Here is a 15708-nt window from a genome sequence, read left to right on the forward strand (position 1 = left end):
TTCATTTAATATAATGATTTGTCAGATAAATAGAATGCCACGTGTCAAACTCTTAGACTCTCCTGTCTAAAACTCTCCTATTATATATTATATTAGATTAGATTAGATTTCTTAAATGTGTTTACATTTTACTTTACTAAATATGCAGCCTCATGTGTAAATCAGAACTTAGAACCCATGGATTGGACTGCTAAAACAGTCTTAAGGCATAAAATTTCAATTTGGATATCTCAGAATGACTGGACCAGAAATTGGAAATTGTAAATGGTACATAATATTTTGATTCCAAAACTCCAGAATTAATGAAAATCTTGCAGTAGTAACCAATGCTCAAGGAAGAGAATTAAGTAGCAAGACAAGATAACATTCATTGGGTAAAGATAGTGACTTGATTGAGAATCACAATAAAAAAATATGTGTCTCATTCATGTACAAGTATGAAATGGGAAACTCTGTGATTTTGTAATAATTTACAGATTTTTAAAAAATAAAGGCTGACTACGACCATTTTTGGGCTAGTGGTTGAAGGTGTTGAGAAGGGAAACTCTGGTTTTGACCAGATGCCTAGACAGGCATTCAAGCATTTCTTGAAGATCTAGAATGCTTGACTCCAACTTCCCCATACAGTTCTGCACATTCTCCACAGGCACGGTGTGATCAGACTTGCTTGTCTTCTGACTGATAACAAGAGATCTCAACGCCACATCTACCTTCTCAAATTCATTTGCATATGTTTCTTCATCACCTTCACATGCTCTTTTGGGGTGCACCAGCTTGGAAACCAAAAACCAGCTGCTTAACTTTGATTGCAACTTTGATCCACCGATAAACGTCAAGAGGGATTCGAATACCATTAGAGTTCCTGCTTCTACCTCTTTTAACATGCTAACCATGCCCACATATTCATTGTTCTTGTAATTGAACTTATTTTGCATTCCCTTTAAGGCCTTCTGCATTGCCTTTTTGACCACCATCCTAGAGCTCAAGTATCTTTCAACTTCCCTGGCAAGGTCTGTTTTACTGCCCCGTCTTCTGCGCAGAGTTGATTGAAATTCATCTGTGCATTCCTTTGTTTGCTGCAAGGCTTCTTTTGCAATACCGCATACTTCCAAGAGCCTGAGAGATCCATCCAACAGCTCATTAACCCATTTCTCTTGCTGCTCATGGGCTAAGGCTTGTGTGAACTGTGACGACAGGAGCAACTTATCAACACAATCATGCAAATCTTGAAGGCCATTTAATTTCTGGCATATTGAGGTAGATGATGAGGAGGTTGCTTCAGAATCTCTCAATCTGCTCAGTTGCTCATTGAATTCTGAAATGAGTGGGTGTGTTCTAGTCGGCAAGCTGTTAGAGCGAGCATGGTGACCGGATTTTCGGTTGACTGGAGAGGCAGCCATGTTTTTCTCAAACAGGAAAGAGGTCTTGCAGTTGAATGTACAATCTGTGTAGCAATTTCCCTTCCTTTGGTTGGAGTCTCCTCAATATATATTATGGGGGTGAGGGGGCAATGAAGGAATCTCAATATCAAATATCAAAGAGAAGTAACATGATTTCGATTTGATCTAAACAATCTCTCTGTGCTGTTTATGCATTGTCTCCCTCTTGCCAGCCTCCCAACTCATTATCCAATTATTTTAAGTTTATAAACATACAAGAGGAGTATCTGGATGATCTACAAGATATGTATGCAATTATTTTAAGTCTTCCTCTTCTGCTACAACAAAAGCAACATGCAGCTCCTCTATCCAGTGTGGCCTGCTTGCCCTCCCGCGAGACAAGGGGGCAACAACACCCTGTACACTTGAATAAATGACTAATGATGATCATGCTCATATATTATATCTCTGATAAACCTTCCCCATATGAAGCATCCTTCCATATTTTCTACTATTGTTATTTGCTTGTGTTAATCCTTTCCATATTCTTATTATTCGAATCATCCAGAACTTTTGTTTCTACTAACTATTGTTATTTTAATTTTACACATATTTTTGAGTTGCATCCGTAAAGTATTGCATGATTCTCCGGATGATGAGTTAAAATTAACAGTTCTTGTGATATGCATGCTAAAACGGAAGATTGTAAATACTTAATCCAACCTTAGATTCATTATTTTCTTTCTTGTCTGCTTCTCTCTGTCACAAAATATGCAGCTTCCCTTCAAAATTTAAATAGAGAATAATAGTAGAGGAGAACTTCAATGGTTTATTTCTTTTCTTTTTCCAAGCCATAAACCTTGGCAGTTGGAACAATTCATATATATTTGGAAAATCTAAGATCACAAGTCAAAATCTGTTACTTTCTGGATACAATAGTTTGACCATTATTGTATTTGCTTCCCCCTATACTTCTGTTTTCGCTTTCCCTGATGTGGACTTTATTAGTACTTCTGTACTTGTTATTCAAGGTTTATCTTCTGGAGGCAATTAAATCAGAAATATTTTGACTTGCTTGCTGCAATCAATTGCCTAGCCCTTTGCACTAGAATAAATTCCTAAGCAAAGGAAAGAAACTATTCAGAACAGCATTGACTTGTTCATAAAGAATGCTGAGTTAAACATAGAAGTCTACACGTATTTTAAGACGATGCCGGGGACAATTTATTATGATCATTAGAGGTGTGGTTGAGGATGTTCAGAAGGGACTCTCTGTTTTCAATTGAACACATGAGCAAGCACTCTAGTCATTCAAAATCTTGAATGCTAGTGAGGTCACACTCGTCTAAGCTCCTGAAAGAACTCAAGTAGTGTAGGGAGAACATTTTTGTCCCACATTAACCAGATACAAAGAGCTCAAGTAGTTTATAAGGAATCTGGCCTCCTCACTTAACAATAAATTGAGTGATGAAGAAGAGAGCTAGCCACCGCATCACGCGACACGAGAATGGACAATTGGCTTTGGGCGCTATGAGGTGCACTTTTGTGTTATTCCCTGCAAAGGGTGTTTTCTTGTTACTCCAGAAAGTGTTATTCTAGAGTAACATTTAGGCTTCGTTATATCCTGATAAAATAGGGACAAAATACGTTCTGAAAATATCGTGAGCCTTCAAGTCCCAATTTTATTTGGCCTTCATATTTTCCCTCTTAATTCCACAACATATCCAACAAAGAAGCCATTTTATCAAGAAAGACCTTGGCATTGTTGTACCTAAGTCTAAAAATTTGTCTGCCTTCCCTCAACTTTGCTCAATATATATTAATTGTGTGAGAGATGTGTGGAATCTCTTCATCAGCTCCTAACGAGTGCCAACATGACTTTGATTTGGATCCAACTATTGTGCCTGCCAATGTCTGCTCAGTGTCTCCCTGACCCAAACTGACAACAATAACCATTACAAATGGATCTGGTTCCAAGTTAGAAAGGCACACATGGAGTAACATGACTTTGATTTTATAAAACAATGCAGATAACATGTTGTGCACGAATGGAACTGAAACCTGCTCCTTAATATATGCAATTATTTATAATCTCAATGAATTATAATGGTTGTTAGAAGGCCTAAATGAAGGTATATATGAAGCCAAGAAATGAGCTTATGGGGGGAGACAAGATCACAGTGCCACTTGGTGGTATGATTTTGTTGTGTAATTTAGTCTTAGAATACAATTATAGATAGATCAGAACTTGCAAAAATTATTGGGAGAGACATGCTTACATTTTTGGGGCTGGTGTAGCTCTGTCTGAAAGGGAATGCCCTTGCAAGGAAATCTTTACTTTGCAATCACCAATATTGTGTTCCAACCCCTTTCATCCCTCAGAGTATTCCAAACAAATGCAGACAATTACCTTAAACACTTAACATGAAAGGAAGAACAAGAAATTATGAGATTATTATGGAAAAGTGAATGGTTGATGAATATGGGACACCAGATTGTAATTAAGGTAACATGTTGCACAGTTATTAATTTTGCATAATACAGCCATCTTATCTCCCAGAAATGCAGGTTGAGCTATAGATAGAATGCTTGATGCCTTTCTTGTATTGGAAGAGATAGAGTCAACGCCCCTCGTGTGTTGCATATTTTATGTTTCAGAAAATGTTTTGTGTCGTGTCGTATTACCTGTAGAGTGAAGACACTGAGGTGATTTCAGAAGTTAAAATATAGTTGGTGATAGGTTGGGGAGCTGCTGGTGGGGAGACATTGCACAAATCCAAATCCAAATCATGTGCTACTCATTGAGATTTGAAGTTAATGTGATTCCTCTTGTCTCCCACACCCTCTGATATATATTCAGTACACTCCAAGGGAAGCGAAGGCAAATTGCAAGACTCCATTGAAACATATTCAACAACTCCAAGGCCTTCTCTTTTTCTTAGCTGAAAAAAAAAATGGCTTCTTCTCCTCTAAACCAAAATTCCAACCATCATGCTCGCTCCAATAGCTTGCCTTCCAGACCACACCCTCTTATTCTACAATGCAACGAGCATTTGTGTCGATTAGGTGCTTCTGACACTACCTCTTCATCATCAACATCATCATTAAGCAGCAAACTAAGCTGCCTTCAGGATTTGCATGAGTGTGTCGAAAAGTTGCTTCAGTTGCCCCTAACTCAGCAAGCCATTGTCCAAGAAGAGCTCTTGGATGGATCTCTCAGGCTCCTCGACATTTGTAGCGCAGCCAAGGATGCCTTGATACATACAAAAGAATGCATTCGTGAACTTCAATCGATTATCCGCAGAAGACCAGCAGGCGACATGGGGCTTGAGAGGGAGGTCAGGAAATATTTGATGTCTAGAAAGGTTGTCAAAAACGCAGCCCAGAAGGCCCTGAAGGGCGCGGAAAGGAAGCGTGGCGTCAAAAACCATGAGACTCCAGCCATAGTTACAGCATTGAAAGAAGCAGAAGCAGCCACCATCAATGTGTTTGAATCCTTGTTGTCCTACATAGCCGGCTCAAAGGTTGTTCGATCAAAATCAAGCAACTGGTCGTTGGTCTCCAAGTTGGTGATCAACCCCAAAAGAGTGGCATGTGAGAATGAAGAAGCAGATGGTTCTGAAGTAGAGAAGGTGGATGCTGCATTGTACTCCATTATTGGTCAGAAAAGAAGCAAATCTGACTACACCATGCAGATTGAGAATGTCCACAACTTGCTGGCAAAATTGGAGCCAGTTGTTCAAGATCTTGAAGAAGGACTTGAGTGCCTTTTCAGGCGCTTAATCAAAACCAGAGTTTGCCTTCTCAACATCTTCAACAACTAGCCAGAATGACCGTGATTTAGTATCATGGGCATCCATTTTTGTTGTTAATTGAGCATAGGGAAAGAAAAAAAAAAAAAAAATGAAGGAAAAGATTAGTTGAACACTTGTACATGGATGAGATATATGTGTATCTGCCTCTTCTCCCAAACTAAATATACTCTTTTACAGAAATCATCTTTGCACATTACTTTTTTTTTACTATCTTCCTTGGAATTTATTTTTTATCTGCAATATATAGCATTTTCTGATTCTCCAAGTATTGGGTACCATGTAGAAATCAGCAATGAAAAAAATAAATAAATTTTGAGAAATAAAAAAGAGATATATGCCGTGCATCATCTTAGGAAATCTATCATATTTCCTAGAACCGGTGAGATGCGAAAAATAAAAAGAATGCATAAACAAGCAATTACAAAATACAGAGCCCGCAACATCCACAAAGTTTCAGCAAGATTTTACTATTTTTGAAAGAAACAGTACAGGAGCGTCAATAATACATTCTACAAAACTCCAGTCAGAAGAGACTATAAATATGGCTTCCAACTGGATCAAAACACCAAGCATCCAAAAATTTCATTTAAACCGTAGGGCTTCCAACGTCGGACCGGATTAGATACAAACCAGGTTCCACATAGCCTAGCCTAACACGTAAAACGTCCAAACTTGTCAAAGGTTAAAAAATATGAGATGAATGATATTATATTAATGGAATCTTAAATGCGCGGAAAGTTTGAAAATCCATGGCTTCAAGTTAATTCTATTGTACACATTAAAGCTGAGCTCAGCAGGATGAAAGAACTTAACCCAAAAAAAATGAACCATTTGAATAATGAGGACAACTTCTGGTGCAAACCAAAATGTTAACTCTGTTTTTTTTTTTTTTTTTTCTGAGTCAAGCCTGATGCAGCAATCCAAATTCATATCTGTCAAGATTCCAATTGTCGCAAAAGGAGATTCACATGGTAGCCACTAGCCAGCCTGATTTGTTAAGCTTTTTTACTAATATATATTCCTTATAGCATGCACAATGGATGAGCCAAATTTTTATGTAAAATGGCTCCTCAAAACTCACTTTTATCTAGTTTAGCTAATAAATTGTTAAATGCATCTACATCTGATTAGCTATATTTCTATCTATATATTGATATATTCTATTAAAATAATATTTTGTTTTAAATTTTTTATTAATTTTAATTCAAAAAACCATTTCCATGAAGAAGAAAAAAAACCAAAAACAACCAATCACCCCTTGAAAAGTGGGAAAAGATTTGGGAAAATGAAAAAACATGTGAGAGAAACAATAAAAAATAAAATGACTATCTTGAAAAGTGTTGCTATATTTAGCTCTCTTTTTTGCTCTTCCAATCAAATATCTATTTTGCATTTTTTTATTTTTTATTTTTTGGCTAATCCAATATATGGGTTTTTTACGGATTTGAAGAGTCATTTTAGATAAGAGTAACATTTAACTCTTCCATTGTGAATGCTCTAAGCAATGTTCCTGGGCTCATGTATGCATCTTCTGCCATGCTCCGTCTAGCACAACACTCTTCACAATTTGACAGACTATAATTGAATTTAGGAGAAACTTCATAAAACTCCTTGTACTTTCAAATGTTTTGAAAGTACTTTGAAGTTCAAAAACTCTTAATTAAGAGTATCAAACTTTCAATTTCTTTCAATTACCCTATTTCGTTAGAACTTTTCATTAAATCTTGTCAAAATTTTCAAAATACCCCTGTATTTTTTTATTAAAAAAAATGTAAAGATTTGAGCGTTTATTTTTTTTATAAAAAAAAAATACATATTTGCAATTTTTTTACTTTTTATAAAAAAAAATAACATAGGTATTTTGGAAATTTTAACAAAATTTAACGGAAAATCCTAAAGGAATGAGATAATTGAAAGAAATTGAAAGTTTGAAAATCTTAACTGAGAGTTTTTAAACTTTTGAGAGTAATGTCAAAATTAATGAGTAAAAGTTATGTGGATTTATGTGAAATTTTCCCTTGAATTATGTATGGTGTAAACCAGGACGAAGGAGCAACAAAAGGCAGAAAATGGAGGCCTTTCAGAAACTGCAAATTTTGTCATGATAAAGATACAGCCTAAACAAACAATCCCATAAGAGAGAAAGTGCTTCTATTACATATATGCTCATACAGACAATAACACAGAAATTGAAGGCTAAGCATTTAAGCAATGACAAAAATAAAAGTTTTGACAGAATGATGAGCTTGACCACATGTTCATCACTGATGAAAAATGAGTAATTGAATGAATTATTTATTCATTGATTGAAAGAAAATAAAAAAGTTTGCACGAACAGCAGATAGCTAGAAGGCATCACATTATTATCAGTTGTTGAAAATAATGTGATTCTGAATAACTATATGATTTCATAGATGGGATTGTGTTAAAATACTATATTATTATTATTATTATTATGACTCAGGGATTTGCATGATTGTGTTGATAATTTGCTTCCATTTCCAGAGAACATGCATGTGCAAATCGTGCATGTTTACTAATCAATCAGCATTAATAATTTTCCTGCATTATGGAAGAACATGGAGAAGTGGCATGCGCAGATCACGCCTAGCACTGGAGCAATTTGATCAATTAATTGAGCAAATTTCTCTTGAAATAATGAAGCTTCATGCGAGTGCAAATATGGAAGTCAGGATGCAAAAGCAGATATGGAGTCTGTTTGGAGACATGTATAGATATCAATGCTATGTTTGTAAACTGCTCTCGTTGTCAATGGCTCCATGGGAGCTCTATTGCACGAAAAGTAAATATAATGAGAAATGCTAGGCTTACAAAATATAAATTCTTATAATGCCATGTGTTTTAACATGATGAGAAGGAGATTAATTCATATTTTGAAAAATTCAATCATGGCCTTTAGCCAAAGCTATTTCATAACCTTTGTTGTATAGCATTTTATTTATTTATTTATTTACAAATTAGAATGCTCTTCGAAGATTTTTTTTTTTTTTTAAATACAGGTAAAGGGAAAAGGGAGAATTAAATGAAAATGCTCTTTGAAGAAGTTTGGATGTACATCTGCTTGACCTTTAGGAACACAAGGATTTGTATTTGAATTGTGCATCTATCTCTGTTTCTCTCACTCTTTTCCCATTTGCCCTAGATAGGAAGAACTTGAACCCTTCGTTTTAGTCTTAAATACAATTCTTCATCCCCTTTGTCATCCATCTTCCTTTAAAAGGAGGGACAAGATTGTCAAAAATATATATATATTAAAATTACAATTTTGCCCCTCCTTTTAAAGGAACCGACTCCTTGACCGGAAAAGGATAAGAAGGTCTCCAACCTAACCCTACCCAAAATAGTATCTTAACAGATTCCAGTTCGTTTGATAAACAATTTTGTTTCGGTTCGATAAAGAGTTTTTTTTTTAAAAGTGAAAAAGTAGGTATGTTTAATATGAAAAAAAAAAAAAAAAAATTTGTTTTGTAGTATTTTTTTATTTGAATAGTAATAAAAAGTTATTGATGTGGTGTACAAAGTAAGAAAATGTTAAAAAAAATGAAAAAGTGAGATGAATTGTCTTTGCCTTGCCTTTGCCAAATGCGTTTACCACTCACTTGAGGTCCGTCTTCATCAATCTCATTTGCTAGCTCTCTTAGCCACCTTGTAAATTTTCTTCTTCTTCAACTCACTTGAGGTCCGTCTTCATCAATCTCATTTGCTAGCTCTCTTAGCCACCTTGTAAATTTTCTTCTTCTTCAACGGTCAGAATGTGCAAAAAGCTTGATCAGAAAGTCCACATGTTCCTTAAATGTTTGTAATACATGCATTCTTCTGGCATTTGGTTAATTTGCAAAGAGACCAAAAGAAATCATACATAATCATGCAGACATTTAATTTAACATTATATGCAATCTCATTCACCAGTTGATTGTTTTTCTAAACTCCTGAATCCTGATTCTTGAGTTGGGATTGGGGGATGATGTTTTTAGGGGGCAAATTCATGCATTCATATCATCAAAACATTGTTCTGAAAAGGATTCAATCCAAAACGCATCACTAATGACGCCTAAAAGATGCCCCAATTATTTAAATCTACCCTATATTAGGCTATTAGCCTCTACAAGACTCGGATCAATTCTGATCTGATCCACTCTGGTTGAAAACCAACCCTATAACAGCAGCAAAAAGTGCACAAGGAAAATAAGCACAACTTGATTAATGACTTAAGCATCGTCAAGAGCAAGGACACCAGGGAGTGATTTCCCCTCAAGAAGCTCCAAGCTGGCACCACCTCCAGTAGAGATATGGCTCATCTTGTCAGCTAGCCCAGCCTTCTCCACGGCTGCAACAGAGTCACCTCCTCCAATGATAGTTGTCACCCCCTTGCCACTTAGCTCAGCCAGCTTCTTCGCTATTGCCTGCAAACAGAAAACAATAGCCCTCACTTCTCAGAAGCCTAACCTAACAACATTGTCTATCTGAAGGTCTAGTCTGGCAAAACATTCCCATTTCCCACATTTGAAGTGCTCAATTTACTACAGAAAATGAAATTCTCATTTAAGAAGATCTTTAAAAACACATTCAAAGGCAGTTAGTTGCAAGGACATTAAACGCTAATGGTTTTTATTTTGGGGGGAGGGGGGGTGTGATGTAGAAAAAGAACATCATTACAAAGGAAAGATCGAATCGGAAACAAGTCCCTCACATCCAAAGAAGTCAACTTGATGATAAGCCAGTTCAAAAGATTTATGCCCATGGTCATTTACTGCATCTCTGGGGCAAATGACCACCTCCAAACTAAAGGCAACAGAAGAAAACCAAAAACTTGGATGGTCAACCCATGAATGGTTCAATTAAGAGAGTTCTTTGTTGATTGGGTAGACTTCTAAAAATGCAGTTGGAGAAAGGAATGATATTGTAGTATAGATATAAAAGCTCAGCGCAAATGCGATGTTATCCATACCTCAGTTCCCGCTGCAAATTTCTCAAACTCAAACACACCCATAGGTCCATTCCAGATTACTGTTTTGGTATCATCCAGAGCTACACTGAATGTCTTGATAGAATCAGGTCCAATATCCAATCCCATCCAACCATCTGGAATAGCAGATGCTGGAACAACCTGCAAATACATAAAAGATTTTAGGACCTCTCATGCAAATTCAAATCCTTGGAGACTCGCAATCAATAGGAAATGGTGTCAGCAACAGTGTAAAAGTTATTGTCAACTAAATGAAAAGGAAAAAACAAATATATTGGTGTCTCCATTATGTTCCCCTAATTAGGAAGCATTTCACACTCCACCTTAAGGGACAGAATCAAAATTTATAAAATAAATGGCTCTTAACCTTGCTATTAGCATCAGGAGCAAATTTGTCAGCAATAACCACATCAGTCGGAAGAAGTAGAGACACCCCTTTTGACTTGGCCTTCTCCATTAGCGATTTTGCAAGATCCAACTTGTCTTCCTCCACAAGGGATGTTCCAACTGAATAACCTAGAGCCTTGTAAAAGGTAAAGATCATCCCTCCGCCCAGCAAAAGAAGATTAACCTTCTCCAACAAGGATTCTATCACTCCAATCTTGGATGACACCTTTGAACCGCCAACAATAGCAGCAAATGGCCTCTTGGGATTTGCTATGGCACCAACAAGATAGTCAAGTTCCTGAAACCACAGAACAAGTAATGGATACAAATCAACAATGCAACCAAAAGAAAAAATACCTACAAGTTTTCCATAACCAATTAGGATGCAATTCACACAACAGTTATTTTCAACTACTCATCAGTGGTTATGAGATTATCCAATTAACAATGAAGCAGGCCCATTTGAGTGACCACTATCTCAAGACTTGTGCACTTCAAGTAAAAAAAAAGGTCCAATTTTAGCTCATTATTTGTTTCATCATTTATGTCCCAGGTCAGTTAAGTTGGGCAAGCTCAGTTCAAACAAGGCTGGCTCATACTTAAACATGGGCAATTCCAATAGCCAGGATAGCCAAACAAAGCTTAATAGCCAATTAAAAGTTTTATCAATCTGTGCACCAATAATCCCAGCAGTAAACTCAAGTTTCAGCTTAGTTAAGCTTCCCACCATTAACTGCTGAGATTATAAACGAGTTGATCACTCCCTTGAAAGTTATGACCAACATACCTTCTGCATAAGGAATCCAGCAACAGATGGTTTTAAGTACTTAGCCACTCCCTCTGTGGAAGCATGGGCCCTGTGGGCAGTGCCAAAAGCATCATTCACATAGACATCTGCGAGAGAAGCTAGCTTCTTTGCAAATTCAGGGTCGTTCTTTTCTTCCTCCTTATGGAACCTCACATTCTCGAGGAGCAAAACACCACCTTCTGGAAGTCCAGCCACCAACTTCTCGACCTCCTCACCAACACAGTCATTTGCCATCTTAACCTAAAAATAAAATAAAAAAGAAAAGAGAGAAACGAAGAAATATTGAGAAAGAAAGCCTTGGCAGTAAATATCTTTGTGAGAAATGAAGCACTGGCTTTTAGATTTTAGTTAAACACATACACATGCAACACACAGTTATATATAAAAGAGTTACAAACCTCGGCTCCAAGAAGTTCAGACAGTCTGGGAACAAGAGGCTTCAAGCTGTACTTAGGTGTGACACCCTTTGGGCGGCCCTGTAAAACCACAATCCAAGTTCAAACAAATTCATGAGTTGCCAGTTGCAAAGATACAAAAAAATTAAAAATTAAAATAGGCAGAAATCCACACAATGACTTATTAGTCCAGTTGTATAATTAAAATCTACGATACCAAAAAAAAAAAAAAAAGGGAAAAGAATAATAGAAACTAAGAGAACAAAGGTTCAGACCTAGATTATTCCCAGACCCCACTGCATACTTTGCAACACTACATTTTTCACTGTCATACTTCAACACTTCAATTCTACTCACTCCAGCAAACTATCATTAGCAGGCTAAACAAATACTAGAACAGAAGAAACTTAATATTTTTTTATGAATGGGAAAATAACCAAAAGGGGCATCAATTATCTCAATCTTCAAGAGAAAATTAATTGATGTCCCCTCCTTCCGATATTTGCTTGAGTACCAGCCATGATCCACAATAAGATATCAACAATCTCAATTTACTCTACTACAGTTAGCTAGTGCCAAGCGCTAAGATTTGCCCCTACTCTTTGTCTTCAGTAAACAGGACACTAAAAGTAGCTCAATTAATTTCCTTTCATAGTTCTGATATCCTACATTATCATGTAAGGTTAATTTAATAACTCCCACCAACATGAAAAAAGAAATGAAAGAAGATTTTTACAACTTTGGTGTACTACCGGTGACCATTTCATGAAATCATTAACCCATCAAGATGAGCAACCGGAACTTCAAAAACTAAGCCATGGCAGTAAAGAAAAAGGTAAAAGTCAAAACTTCAACCAAAACAACAAACCAATGACCCCATAAAACAACAAACAGATGAGAACTAGATAAGGCCATAGCAGAAAATAGCAAAACAATGATAGAGACCAACAATGAAGATTGCATTACAACAAACAGGGACCACTTATAGAATAGTAGCTCTCATCCCCAACATCTCGATTTTCAAGAAAATCCAAGGGCCCTCATGCGACACTCATGACAGTTAAAGCCTCAAATTTTCTCTTTTAAAAAAATATATATAGCAGAAAAATAGAGCCAAATAAAGAAAGGGATCAGAAACAAGCATTTCTGAACAATCAATCACAGCAATGGCATCATTGTACGACAAATTATTGACTTCGAATGATATTTGAAACAGAATACAGTATTTCAAGGTGAATCATGTAAACTCACACAGGCTCAGGAGAGCAACAATAAAAACAAGCAAGAGAGATGTCAAAATACAAATCATAATCAGTTAACATTTATAAAAAATAAAAATAAAAAAATAAAAAACACGAGTATAACCCCTCTTATTTAAGAAGGAACATAAAACAGCAATCATAGAAATCATCATTAGTCGTAATTACCCGATTACTCATCACAAGCAGAAATCAAGGGTAAGAAAGAGCTAACTTTTCAGATCTAGATACAGTAAGTAGCATAAATAGCTTTAACACGAAATAGAAACCAAAATATATCAACCTTGATATACACGGTACGAAACAATAATAGAAGAAAATGAAAAATAAAAAATATCAACCCATAAAAATCGTCCCTCGAACAAATGGTTCATCTAAAGAACTTTTCTCTTTTACATCAAAAATGCAAAAATATAATAGAAACAAGCCCACGAAAAAAGAAAAAAAAAACAAAACAAAACAAATTTTTTCAGACTAGTCAATATTAGATTAAACTGAGACCCAAATGGATCACAATCAATGCGATCCATATAGATCTGGATGAAACCCATCCAAAAGAAACAAGCGACAAAACAAAAATCCCTACAGCCAGAAAACGAGAAGTGCAGTTGACAAAACACAAATCCACACAAACAAATCCCACGCGAAACCAAAGAGACTAAGACAAACCCAGAACTCAAATCTCCAAAACGAAAAAGACCCAGTACTTAGAAGAGTGAAAATGAGAGGAAGAATGGCATACGAGGTGGCTGGAGAGGATGACTTTGGCTCCATGACCCTGCAAGTACTTGATGGTGGGCACAGCGGCACGGATTCTAGTGTCATCGGTGATGTTGAAGTTGTCATCCAAAGGCACGTTTAGATCGACCCTCACGAACACCTTCTTCCCTTTCAAATCAGCTTCCTTCAGTGTACTCACGCTCCTCTTGGTCGCCATATCAGTCTCTTCCCTTAAACGCACACAATAAACAAAAACCGTCAACACCCAGATCAGAATTAAACTCGTAAAAAAGTTTGGTGGCCTTTTAGATTCGTGGGTCTAGGACTTACCAAGATCAAAAGACAAAATGAAATGTTTGAGAGCGTTACAAAGATCAAGTAAAGACAGGAGGCTCGAGAAGAATATATGGGGATTATGAGCGTGATCAGCAAGCATATGCCATCCGGGGAATTCTTGGCCCGGGTAATACGGGGTGGGGGCCGAGACTAAACGGTGTTCGGGCGAATCATCGGCAGTCACTGGTTTTGGGAGGATTTGGGCTTGGGCTTTCTTGCTTTCTACTTTTCTTTAAGTACGGAATAAATGTAATTCTTCACTTTTTCAAAAATAAAAAAATAAAAATTCTCCACGCCCATTTTACCCCATTTACCTAATAAAGGCCTACGTGGCATGAGTTGAATGGTGACTTAAAAAAATAAAATTGTTTACATTCTTTCATTCAGCTCATACCACCGTAACCGTGTGAAAGGAGTGTGATAAAATAGATTTAAAATATAGCATTAATCTTTAAGAAAATGTGTAAATTATCATCCAAGCTCCTTTTATCGAAGAGAAATTATAAAAATTATTTTATATTATTTTGCTCATCTCCGTATAGGTGAATTCATCATTGGATTTGTAGTACTTATATGTGGATCCCATAAATCTACCAATAAATTTGCAAAAGAAATGGTTGAACGAATAATATGTAACATGACTCTTCAACCAAAGACTTTGCATAGTCAAACCACCCTTTCACTCTTGGTCTTCTTTACCAAAATTCTCAAGAGCTGGAGAGCTCTTAAAGATGGTGGTTTAAGAGTAATTGACTTGATACTGATTATGGCATATGTTAGGGAATTGACCAAAAATGTTATAGAATGACTTGTTTGGAAAACCACTAAAACTTACTACCATATTTGCCATAATTTGATTCTTACCTTTTAGAAAACGACATAAAAGCATTCAATCTTCTAGCGGAAAAATAAAAAAATAAATAAATAAAACAAAGAAAAGCCTTCAATCTTTTCTTATTTTTTAGTTAGTAACATATGTAGAAATTTTGTATTTGTCATGTCATTTGTTTTAAAAGAAAAAGCAATGGCAATACGTCAACAACTTAGCATTGAAAATACAAATCTTTTACCTTTGGATATTAGGGACCAACTCCATTTCTCCTCCTTTTGAGAGATCAAGGCCAGATGGTTAACGGTTCTTCTAATGAAAAAAAAAAAAAAAAATAGATAAATTATGAGCCTCAAATTAGAAGGTTTTAGTGTAATATCCCTCTCCTATGTTTGCTTAAATGTCACTATTTTATTGGTAGGTAGTTAGTTATTATTGGAAGGTGGGATCGATCTATCGATGCAAGACCGATTTACCAGGGTCAAACAAAATGTAGTTCGAATGAATCCAAAACTTCCATAAGCAAATGGAAGGTTATTTAAGACACATTTATAGCATGTTTAAGATTGCGTTTGAGGGGTTTAAAAGTCATTTTAATACTCAAAAAGTTCGTTTGAAAAAAATATATATATTCGTTTAGTAAAAAAAATTAAAAGCGCTTTTAAGGGTCAAAAAAGTTATTTTTGACTTAAAAGCTCTATTTCTAGGGCGTAATCTCAAACAGGTTCTTAGAGAATCCTAGCGACCATTTGGTCGGCCAAAGCTTAAAAAATAAATAAATCAAAAAAGGACC

At 36.0% G+C, this 15708-nt stretch overlaps 3 protein-coding genes across 4 annotated transcripts; 1 reads left to right on the forward strand and 2 right to left on the reverse strand.

Annotated features, from left to right (window-relative positions):
• Positions 1–515: 515 nt before the first annotated feature.
• On the reverse strand, positions 516–1400 carry LOC132174017 (uncharacterized). Its single transcript, XM_059585731.1, has 2 exons — positions 705–1400; positions 516–674 (listed from the first exon to the last, which is right to left on the reverse strand). The coding sequence occupies exons 1-2, from the start codon at positions 1398–1400 to the stop codon at positions 516–518; spliced, it is 855 nt and encodes a 284-aa protein (XP_059441714.1).
• A 2933-nt stretch (positions 1401–4333) lies between these two features.
• LOC132174018 (uncharacterized) lies at positions 4334–5203 on the forward strand. Its single transcript, XM_059585732.1, has one exon. The coding sequence runs from the start codon at positions 4334–4336 to the stop codon at positions 5201–5203; it is 870 nt and encodes a 289-aa protein (XP_059441715.1).
• Positions 5204–9068: 3865 nt separating this feature from the next.
• Positions 9069–14252, reverse strand: LOC132173909 (phosphoglycerate kinase 3, cytosolic). Of its 2 annotated transcripts, none has more exons than XM_059585582.1 (7): positions 14081–14252; positions 13773–13975; positions 11775–11852; positions 11356–11616; positions 10549–10866; positions 10164–10322; positions 9069–9618 (listed from the first exon to the last, which is right to left on the reverse strand). In XM_059585582.1, the coding sequence occupies exons 1-7, from the start codon at positions 14184–14186 to the stop codon at positions 9424–9426; spliced, it is 1320 nt and encodes a 439-aa protein (XP_059441565.1). In that variant the 5' UTR covers positions 14187–14252; the 3' UTR covers positions 9069–9423. The 2 variants fall into 2 exon arrangements, with proteins under 2 accessions (XP_059441565.1, XP_059441566.1); XM_059585583.1 differs by having other exon boundaries at positions 13773–13980; positions 14081–14170.
• Between the last annotated feature and the right edge of the window lie 1456 nt (positions 14253–15708).

This window comes from Corylus avellana, chromosome ca3, assembly GCF_901000735.1.
Source record: "Corylus avellana chromosome ca3, CavTom2PMs-1.0".
Classification (NCBI taxonomy): domain Eukaryota; kingdom Viridiplantae; phylum Streptophyta; class Magnoliopsida; order Fagales; family Betulaceae; genus Corylus; species Corylus avellana.

Bases quoted from the DNA above. Each gene is read 5' to 3' on its own strand.
- LOC132174017 (XM_059585731.1), bottom strand. From the start codon at position 1,400: ATGGCTGCCTCTCCAGTCAACCGAAAATCCGGTCACCATGCTCGCTCT. The intron at 675-704 runs GTGGCGTTGAGA...GTTATCAGTCAG, and splicing joins ATGAATTTGAGAAGGTAGAT to AAGACAAGCAAGTCTGATCA.
- LOC132173909 (XM_059585582.1), bottom strand. From the start codon at position 14,186: ATGCTTGCTGATCACGCTCATAATCCCCATATATTCTTCTCGAGCCTC. The intron at 13,976-14,080 runs GTAAGTCCTAGA...GTTTAAGGGAAG, and splicing joins CATTTTGTCTTTTGATCTTG to AGACTGATATGGCGACCAAG. The intron at 9,619-10,163 runs GTATGGATAACA...TTCTGTTTGCAG, and splicing joins AATTTGCAGCGGGAACTGAG to GCAATAGCGAAGAAGCTGGC.
- LOC132174018 (XM_059585732.1), top strand. From the start codon at position 4,334: ATGGCTTCTTCTCCTCTAAACCAAAATTCCAACCATCATGCTCGCTCC.